This window comes from Motacilla alba, chromosome 1A (assembly GCF_015832195.1).
Source record: "Motacilla alba alba isolate MOTALB_02 chromosome 1A, Motacilla_alba_V1.0_pri, whole genome shotgun sequence".
NCBI classification, from domain to species: domain Eukaryota; kingdom Metazoa; phylum Chordata; class Aves; order Passeriformes; family Motacillidae; genus Motacilla; species Motacilla alba.
In genome coordinates this window covers 57,908,687-57,918,915 of record NC_052031.1, presented here as the reverse complement: position 1 = coordinate 57,918,915, position 10,229 = coordinate 57,908,687, and the positions used below count along the sequence as shown (strand labels likewise).

At 50.9% G+C, this 10,229-nt stretch overlaps 1 protein-coding gene across 2 annotated transcripts in view; it reads left to right on the top strand.

The window, feature by feature from the left end:
* Window positions 1-388: 388 nt before the first annotated feature.
* CCND2 (cyclin D2) overlaps window positions 389-10,229 on the top strand; it is a 30,588-nt gene continuing 20,747 nt past the window's right edge. Inside the window, exons 1-4 of one of the 2 annotated variants that reach the window (XM_038154586.1) lie at window positions 389-752; window positions 1,168-1,388; window positions 2,854-3,069; window positions 5,457-5,616. In XM_038154586.1, the coding sequence (XP_038010514.1) occupies window positions 1,194-1,388; window positions 2,854-3,069; window positions 5,457-5,616 (571 nt within the window). In that variant the 5' untranslated portion in view covers window positions 389-752; window positions 1,168-1,193. Of the gene's footprint in view, window positions 753-819; window positions 1,389-2,853; window positions 3,070-5,456; window positions 5,617-10,229 lie in introns of those variants that run through there. The other variant, XM_038154585.1, reaches the window with a different exon arrangement.

Sequence of the window (10,229 nt, the reverse complement as noted above, 5' to 3'; positions counted from 1 at the left end):
AATAGCGGGAGGGGAAGCGGCGCCCCAAAGTCCCCGCTCGCACTTTTAAGGCGGTATTTCCGTGCCCGCCGCCCCCGGCCCACCCTCCGCGCCGGCCGCCGCCGGGGGGCCGAGGGGCGGCCGCTGCGGGGACCCCGCGCCCCGCGGGGCTGCGGCCGCTCCGCGCCCGCCCCGGCATCGCCTTCCCCTTCGAGAGCCCCCGCTCTGCCGCAGCCGGCAGATACTTCGCAAAGTTGTCACATTCTGCAGGCGGGGAGCGACTACTGGCGAAGCGCGAGCCGGGTGGAAGTCACCGTGTGTGGGACATAACTCCTCTCACCTCCCCCCTCCTCCCCAGCAAACCTTTCTCCCTCCTCCCTCCCTCCCTCCTCCCTCCCTCCTCCGCTGCGTTTCCTAGAAAGTTGTATCAGTGTGGCCATGCAACGCTAAGACGTTTCGCCTGCTCGAACCACGAATGCGTGCCGGAGGAAGTAGCGTGGTGGTTGTGAGATTTCACCCCGAAGACGCCGCGGAACCCGCACCCCTCAAGAGCTTTTTGGGGGGTTTGCTGTTAGCGGGGAGCTCTGTCCCCCTCCGGCTGCAGGTTTAAGGAGGTGCCGGAGCAGGGAGTGCGAGACATGGATCTGGCACCCTGCTATGCCAGGGCATTTCATACTTCGCCCCCATCGTCTGGGTGGGTACCGAGGGGCGCCCACAGTTCCTTGCAATAAGAGAAGGAGAGGGAAATTGATCGGGACGAGCTCCCTCAGAAGGCAAGTGTGGAACGGGTTTAATTTGGTTGCTGGAAGGAAGCAAAAGAGAAGCTGTCATTTGTGTCTGTGTGTCCCTATACGAGGGCCTCCTGGTTCCTTGTTAGCTTATAGAGAGGGAAAAAAAAAAAAAAAAAGCGTTTGATGTTACGTCTGACCAGCTGCTGTTCTCCATAATAACAAGAGAGAGAACTGCCTGCCCTGGCGGGTTGCGTCACTTCGCTTCAACTTTAGGCTAGAAATCAAGAGAGGGAGAGACAAGTTTCAAGGGAGGCAGGAGCGAGCTGGAAAGCCCTGCCGTCTTCCTCCCACCCACCTACCCCTCCTCCTTTACCCCTCTCCTATCCCCACCCCTTTCCCCCCCTCAAAAAAAAAAAAAAAAAGAAAAAAAAAAAAAGGAAAAAACCTTTCCCATCAGAGAAAGAGGGAGATCTCTTTGGAAACATGGAGCTGCTGTGCTGCGAGGTGGATCCCATGAGGAGAGCTCTGCCTGACCCGAACTTGCTCTACGATGACCGCGTTTTGCACAACTTACTAACCATAGAGGAAAGGTATCTGCCCCAATGCTCCTACTTCAAGTGCGTCCAGAAGGACATCCAGCCCTTCATGAGGAGGATGGTGGCCACTTGGATGCTGGAGGTTCGTACACCCCGGCCCCTCGGAGGGGGGTAGGCAGAGCGGCCGCGGGCAGCACCCTGCCCCCTCTCCCCCTGCAGCCCCTCGCTCTTCTGATCACCGGGTGGCTTCTTCTTGTCGATCTCCTCTCCTCCTTGTCCCCCTCCGGAGCTCAGCCGGTGCGGAAAGGGGCGCGGGGCACACCGACAGCCCGCGGGGGAAGTCGCCCCTTCCGGGGGGCTCCGGGAGCGGGGTGCAGGAGGGGGGGAGGCGCGGCGTGGTGGTGGTGGTGGGGGGGGGGGAGAGTTGGAAAAGTCATTTGCAATTAAAAGCAAAGAAATTCCGCCTCCGGGAGCGCTCATGATTGAGGCATTCCTGGGAAAAAGGAGCAGCACGCGGGGCAGGGCGAGGGTCGGGGGGTGCCCCGTGTGCCCCGCGTTCTGCCCAGCGAGGGTTCCGTGCCCACGTATGCAGTGGGGAGGACGTGCCTTCTTCTCGCCATGTTGCGCTGCATGCGGACTCTGCTCGCAGGCGCCGAGCCCGACTGCCCCCGCTGCTTTCCGGGGAGCCCGGGAGTGCCCCCCGGCCCCGCGGAACGGGACCCCCGGTGTGTCGGGGCCGTGGGGCGGGCGCTGAACCCCCTGTTCGCCCCGAGGCTTCAGGCGCAGCGGCAGCGGGCCCGGAGCCCCGCAGACTCGCCTGCCTTGCGCTGGCCCCACCAGCCATCCTTTGCCCCTTCGGATCTCCTTTGAGGGGGACCTTTCCGGAGCCAAACTCCGTGGGCTGGAAAGCTCAGACTCTCCGCTTGGTTTTCATGTGCGATTTGTGCTTTTTCTCCGCGGCTCCGATTTTTTGTAAATTTTTAAAAGAATTTTGCCGCTCGCTGCCTGCTAAAAGGATCCAGGCGGCTCGGGCTCTCTCCACCCCACCTCGCCCTCGCTATGTCTCCCGTCCTTCCCCCACAACGCGGGATTGGGGGCGCAGGGCTGGGGGACAGCCGGCGGAGGAATTTTTACAATTGTCGGAAACGATAGGGGATCGTCCCGGGATGCCACTAGCCCCAAAACCGGGACCGCCGGGGAAGTTTTGATATTTTTTATCGATTTTTTGAAAATATGACGAAATAAAAAAGAAAAATTGGGTCGCAAAGGAAAAAAAAAAGTCTGAGGCTGCTCGCTTGCTGCTGGATGGGGCTTTTCGGCTCTCCCACACAGTGTCTTGAATTCATTTCTTACTGAATGAACTAAAGGAATGTGAAAGCCGATTGACAGCCTTCCCAGCCTCTCCACAGATCTCCCCCTCCCCCAAAATTTAGCTCCCCGGGAAACAAAAATAGGAGCAAAAGCAAGAGAAGTAGTGGTCTGTTTGGTGGGTTCACTCATTTATTTATTTTTTCCTTCTTGTCTCTTTCTTGCTTCCCACCCCTGTTTCCCCCCCCCTCCCCCCCACGACTGCCCCATCATTCCCTCCCCACGCTCCTCGCTTGCAGGTCTGCGAAGAGCAGAAGTGCGAAGAAGAAGTTTTCCCTCTGGCCATGAATTACTTGGACAGATTCTTAGCTGTGGTGCCCACTCGGAAGTGCCATCTGCAGCTGCTGGGGGCGGTGTGCATGTTCCTGGCCTCCAAGCTGAAAGAGACAATCCCCCTCACAGCCGAGAAGCTGTGCATATACACGGACAATTCTATCAAACCCCAAGAGCTGCTGGTAAGCAGCCCCATTCCTCCCTCCTCTCCGGCACAGCACCCAGCACTTCGCCACCCAGCCCCTGCCTTTTAGAAAAACCCACGCTTTTCCCGCCTTTCCGAACGGCCAGAAAGTCTCGGGGGCCAACGCTGAGGGCGGGGGACACCCGCATGGGACATCCCCGTCATCCGAAGCCGCCTGGCAGTGCCATGCGGCGCTCGGGCCGCTGCCGGGGGTTCTGGGGCTGGCGGGGCGGGGGGTGGGTCCGTCCCCGCCGTGTCCCCGCTGTGTCCCCACGGGGGACCTCGCCGGGCGCACGTGCGCGGGAGGGCGGCGCGGCGGCGCCACCTGGCGGCAGACACGCGGCGGTGCGGGGCCGGGGCCCGGAACGCTCGGCTGTGCCCAAGAGGCGACGGCACCGACTGATGCCCAGGGAGTTCCACCTGAACGCGAGGAAGAACTTCTTCCCTGGGCAGTGACCGAGTCCCGAACAGATTGTCCAGAGAGGGTGTGGAGTCTCTCTCATTGGGGATATTCTAGTATTGTCTGGCCACAATCTTGTGCCCTGTGCTCTGGGATGGCCCTGCTGGAGGGGGGGTGGCGCCAGGTGCCCCACTGTGGTCCCTTCCAGCCTGACCCATCCTGTGTGATAAGGCTCAGTTAAATCACCTCATGTCTGCTGCTTCTCTCAGTTCAGACGCAGTGGAAGCAGAAGCAAATTGATAATTAATGAAGGAAATAAGTGATGTATACATGGACATGGACCCTTGGTGACGGATGCTAGGTCAGAGAGATGGGCTAGCCATCCGAGCTGTTGAAGAATTGAATAATTGGGAATTCCCCCTGGGGAGGGGCTGGGGTTGATAGCTCGTGCTTCCACAGAGTTAAAGAGCCTAGCCCTCAAACCGTGCCTGGCTGTCAGGGCCACGATGTGTCCCCTTGGTGGCACAGATGGGCAGGGGAAGTGCCGTGGTCCCCACATGCAGATAGGCAGAGCAATGTCCCTACCTTCTTGTGCCACGTGGATTTAAGCATGTGTTTAGAGTGCTTCCTTGTATTTGGTCCTCTGGGTTGACTGTGCTCTCTCAAAACCTTTCACATCAGTAATGCTGGGAAGAGCAGGCCTTGAGTTCACATAATCACCGTTACGTTTTAACATTTTACAGGTTTTCTTGAGAAATTAAAAAATCCTGTGTGCTTTCTGCGGCCTTTTGCATATATGTGAGATTTTTCAGACCATGGAGGGCTCTGTCATAATCCAGCAGGAATGTCCGTAGGAAAGTAACTTGCTGTTAAAGTGGGCATCTATTCAGGGAAACGACTGCAGAAATGGCATTGTGGGGTCCATGTTTATGGTTTCTCAGCAACGCTGGTTGACGTCTCCAGGGCTGCAAAATTAAAGGACTTTTTTTTTTTTTTTTCTGACTTGCCAGCTCTGTCAGCTCAGCTGGGGCTCCCCACCACGCTGGGCTCCATCAGGCATCATCAGGACTCGGGAATCAGTGCGTGGAATTTAGTTAATAGCTAATAGTTGACGGATGAGACAAATGTGAGCTGGAGGCCTGAGCTTTGCTCACTCTGTGGGGCACTGTAAGGTGTTCAGAACTCGGTTTAAATGTTGAAACATGCAGGTCATGCACCCCATGGCTGGATCTGGCCATCGGGTGCTGTTAGCACATGGAATCCCGTTTCAGGGAATGGCCGGTAGTAACATACATGCCCAGGCTTTCCTTTGATTGCAGTGGGAGTTTTGGGTGTGCAAAGAATCTGGGAATGGCTCCTACGTGATTTACTGGCAGATAATTTACACAGGCTACTTCTTGGCTGTGTTGTGTGCGTTTCCTTCCTGCAGAGCCTCTCTTGGAGTAGTTTAAGCACCATCAGATTTATCTGCAGGACCTTTGGAGTACAGTTTTGGGAGGCAATGCCATCAAGCCAACTTCCCCAGTTTTGAAAAAAGGAATGTATATCTAGGTTATTTTTGTGCATGGCAGTCCCTAGGGCTTTAAATGGCTGTAAAGTAAGGACTATAGCCATTTAAAAGAAGTTACTAGGAAAGGACCACAGTGACCTTGGCAATATCTAATTGCAGTCTAAACTTTCTGGGTGGGCATTTAGCACTGGATAAAAAAAAAAACAAAAAAAAAAAACCAAACCAAAACAATAAAAAAAACCTTGGCAGGAGCTGCCAGGTCTCATTATTTTCAGTAGAGCCTGACATTTCTGGTGTTCAAAAAAAAAAAGAATATAAAGTCAACAACTTCAAAGCAGTAGAGGCATATGGAAAAAAGGGTTTGAGCAAAACAAATTTAGCAGTGATAAAGTTATAATAAGTAATAAGCAGAGGTTTTTTGCAGGCTTCCTTATGGCTTTTCTTCTCTTTTGCTCTCCCTGTCCACCCTCTGCAGGAATGGGAGCTGGTGGTGCTGGGGAAGTTGAAGTGGAACCTTGCCGCCGTCACCCCACACGATTTCATTGAACACATCCTAAGGAAGGTGCCTCTCCCTAAAGACAAGTTGCTTTTGATCCGGAAGCATGCACAAACCTTCATCGCCCTTTGTGCCACAGGTAGGCCCAGCTGCTCTGGCTGCTGCTGCTGCTCATAGTGTGGTTGGAAGGGCAGATTTGTTCCTGGTGGTGCTTCATCATCCCCTCCATCCTTACATGACGTGGGAAGAGGAACTAAATCCCATGGGACTGTTTGCAAAGGGTGTTGCGAATCAGGCCCCAAAACTGTGCATTGAGCAAAATTCTTGTAGTAATGACCTGTAGTGCAGCTGATGTGTGTGGTGCTTTTGCAGTGAAGTCTTGTAAGGCTGGATTAGAGCATCCTGGGTTTTATTTTGCCCATTCACTGCTGTTTTTAGAGGGCCACAGATCATTTGGAAGGACAGCTCCAAATACAGAAGCTGTTACGGCACATTAGCCCGAAATGTCTTGAGCTAATGCATTGCCTGAATGTGTTCATTAATGAAAACTTGTATGTAATGAATGTATGAAAAATGTAATGAAACTTTTCATTAACTGGACTCTGCCCAGATAGAAGGCAAAATTGTGTATTTTAGCATTTATGTGATACCACCACATCCCTGAAGCACAGGGAATGACAGTTTAAAAGGTAGTTACTTTAAAAAAAAAAATTTGGATTCTTTCCTAGCTTCACCCCAAGAAAGCAGTGAAACTACCATGTTTCATAGGGAACCATTGCACTCTCCTTTTGTCACATGGCTGAACAGTTTCTGAACATTTCTGTGAGAATAATTGCCTCTATGGAAGAGTGGCTTTTTTATTTTGACCTGTCTGTGAAACACTGGTTTTTATTTGTTATTTTGTTGTTTGGGTTTTTCTTCCCTCAGTTACTTTTACAAAATTAGTGTACTCTGAATTTTAATCCGAAGGGTTGTTGGTACGACTACTTTTTAGAAGCTAGATCTGGACTAGATAAACAGCATGCAGTGTTTTCCTGAGTTGTTATCAAGTAGTGGTGGCTCAGTGTTTGAATTCACCAGTTTGATATACCTAGTCCTTTTCGTTAGGAACTGTTCTGCCTGTGTGTTTGCAGAGGGGAAGGGAAGATGAGGTGCAACTTTTGGGTTTGAGCGCCCACTTCTTGTATGATGTAGTGACTGCTTTTATGGTGTTGGCCAGTTCTTCCTACCTCAGTTGATCTGTTTTAGGGATTTGTATATGGGCTGTGTTAGGTTAATTGACTTTCTGGTTGCCATGATGCTCAAACCTTCCCTTCTTTTCCCACTGCTCCATGATCCTTTTCCGACCAAAGACCACAGGACTCAATAGAAATATTGTTCAAATTCTGCAGGATCACTCTTGGTGATTTCTTTGCCTTCTTCCCTTACTTAGGATGCATTCACTGTTTTGCCTTGTGTGATATTAAAAAGATGGTATTTCCCATGGACATTTCCCTGGGTCTTCACACCATCAGCCATCAAACTCCAGTACAGTTTTGTGTTGCCTTCCAAACAAGACAATCTTCCCACTCTTTTGTTGCTTTCACTTCCTCCAATAGTGTTTTGGTTTGTTTTCTTTTTTATCCAGCACATCATTTCTAGAATTTCATTATGATTTAACATCTCAAATTCTGGTCCATAATCCTTTGCTCTTAAGTTTTCTTTATAACCAAACCATTGCACGACTGTGGTCCCTGAGAGAGTCTCCAAAGTCCATGGCTTCTTTCCACTCCATGAATTCTTTGGTGGTTAGCTCCATGCTTTGGAAGTCCTCTTACTGAGCTCCAGAGCAGTGCCCCCTTTCCAGCCTTCAGCCCAGTCATGCAGTTTCCTCGTGTGTGTCCCCCATGTGATCTGCCTCTCATGTTATATGTCTCCAGTGCGTGAAATGAGGTCCTTTGTGTGGAGTTTAAAGAGACAACAAATCAAGAGTCTCTTCCCTTGAAAGTGAAAGACATAATTGCTGAGTACAGGGCTTCCCAAAAGTGAGGGCACTGTAGTGCTGGCTGGAAATTTCCTTTTTTTCTCATGCCATTGCCCACAGACCACTGTGTAGTTTTGAGGAGGATTCACAACACTTTTTCATTTTGAAAGCAGAGATCTTACCCAGGCACTCAATACCACATTCCCACATTACCTGTGAAGTGCTACCTCAATTTCCATTGTGGAAATGTTGTTGTTATTACAGAATTTTCCTTTCACTGCCACTCTTTGAAGAAAAGCCCCTTCTCATCAGACTTCCTTTCCAGATCCAGTTGTCATTTCCCTTTCTTGTCCTGTTTGTTGCAGAGCTCTCATCATCCGCTCTGTTTCTTCTTTCTCTTTTTCCTTCAGAGCTGCTGCTCTCTGCCAGCCCAGGTTAAGCATGGTGTTTCATTTCCCCATTTGCCTCCTTTCTGCAATAGGACCTCCTCTGACATGTGGCTCCCTCTTTCTTCCCTTGCTCCCCATGTGTGTTTTTAGGCTGGGTTTGACTCTTTACTATTCCCAAAGCTGACCTGGCTGCTTGGCTAATAGCTCTGGTCTGGAGCACAGCAGTGAATCTCTTTATATTTCCTGATTCATCTCAGCACAGCTTTCTCTGCTTTCAAGTACTTTTCTTCTTTAAAGTATCATGCAAAATCTGGCATATTTTGAACTTTTCTCCCCCAGCCTTAGATCTTCTTCAGCAACTGCTCCATTTAATTTCCCAGCAAAAATGTTTTACCAGAAATTTCCAGGTGTTCCTTGCCTGTACAGAGCCGGCTTTGATCTCAGTCCTGCAGCACTTAGTGTTAGCAAATGAAGAGGGAAGCAGCCATGAACAATTACTGGGTGTTGTGCTGCATGTGTAGGATCACGGTGATACTCATCACTGTTCTCCTTTCCATCTGAACGTTCCCCAGTAGGAGGTGATATTCTGTTCTTCTGCATATTCCTTTCAGTCATGTTTGGTCACTTTGGCATGCTCTCTGTTTCTCTGCCTTTATTTTGAGCCCAGTTCCTGAACCAAGCTGCGTGGATATAAACCCACGGCCTCTCCCCAGTCCTTGCAGTGATTAATGATTCACATGAGCATGACTGGAACTGGAATGTTTCCCTCTTTGCCCTTAGTCCCATCGGAACATACGGCTGCTGAGCAGGACAGAAGCCTGTGTGTCCTCCTGAATAAAGTTTTCCTCTTTCATTGCTCTGCCCTCACAAAGATTTTAGGAGTCTCCTCCTCCATTAGGAGGGCATGGAAGTGGCATTTTCCTCCAGCTGCCCTGTTCGCTGTACAGTAAGAGTGCATAGATGGACACTATGCACTGCCATGGCCTGATCTGTCACCATGTCATTGTTTTCTCATCCCATTGGTGGCTCCCTGTGCAAGCCAAAATTTCCTTCAGAACACTTCTGGATTTTCAAGGCACCAAGAGGATGCATTTGGGGCCTTTAAGTGGTGCTTATGGCTTCTCTCTTATGAGGGGAGACTGAGGGAGCTGGGCTTGGTTAGTCTGGAGAAGAGAAGGCTGAGAGAGGATCTCATTAATGCGTATAAATATCTCAAAGAAGGTGTCAGAGGATGGTGCCAGACTCTTTTTCGGCAACAGGATGAGGAGCAGTGGCCATAAACTGAAACACAAGTTCCACCTCAGCGTGAGGAGGAATTTCTGTACATTGAGGGTGGCAGCTGCCCAGGGAGGGCCTGGAGCCTCCCTGTCTGGAGAGATTCCATACCCACCTGGACATGCTCCTGTGTCACCTCCAGGGGACCCTGCCTGGGCAGGGGTGTGGACTGGGTGATTTCCAGAGGTCCCTTCCAGCCCTAATGATTCTGGGATTCTTCAGCATGGGATGTTCCTGTTCAGCTGAGCCCAATGGAGATGCTCCTTGTTTTGCTCGTTGGGAGCAAAACAAGGAGCATCTACTTGTTGCTTTTCCACTCTGCCCACACCTCCATCTCTTTACTGCTCTGCACTCTTTGTTCCTCTGTCTCTTCGCACAGTGCTGCACAGCTTGGAAATGTTCTCTCAGGGGTTGGCCTTTCGCCTGTGCTGAGCTCTAAGCCAGGGAATCGCTGCTGGAAGGAGTGGGAGTGGGCAGTGGTTACAGAGGTGTGTGCAGAGCCTGCCACGCTGCTGCTGGAAAGAGAACTGTGCATTATTTCCTTACACTTGGGCATGTGTATCATCTTTTCTTCTTGCAGCCTGTTCAGAGTCTCAGATGCACTACTGCTTCCTTGTGTTACGCTCTCCTCTCAGAGCCTGTACATGCCACAGTTTTGGTGAAGGATTCCCCTTTTTTATGTGTGAGCCTGCAAGGGAATGGTTTTTGAGGGAGAGTGGCCTGTGCATAACAGTTTTTCAGAAAGAGGAGCTGTAATGGACGCACTCATCTCTGTGAGTAGCTTTGCAGGATTTTAGTTAAATGGCAACCAAAACTTGGAAGCAGAAGCCTTTTGCAGACTTGCAGAGATAGAAGGCAGCTTGTGTAAAACCCTGGACTCAGTCCTTTGCATGGTCTTTTCTATGCCTCAGCTGAGTCGTGTGGCAGGTGGGATGTGCCCATGGTGGATCCAGCATCTCAGGCCTTGGGGCTTGTGTCAGCACAGAGGCCAAGAAAGAGCGGCAAAATGTCAGCTTTAAGTCAGTTTCATACAGTGTGCCAAACCTCTGCCCACTGTTTCTGGGCCATTAATCATCTACTCTTGAAAGCTGAGAAGGCTTTTTTTAACTTCTGGGCCAAATCCTG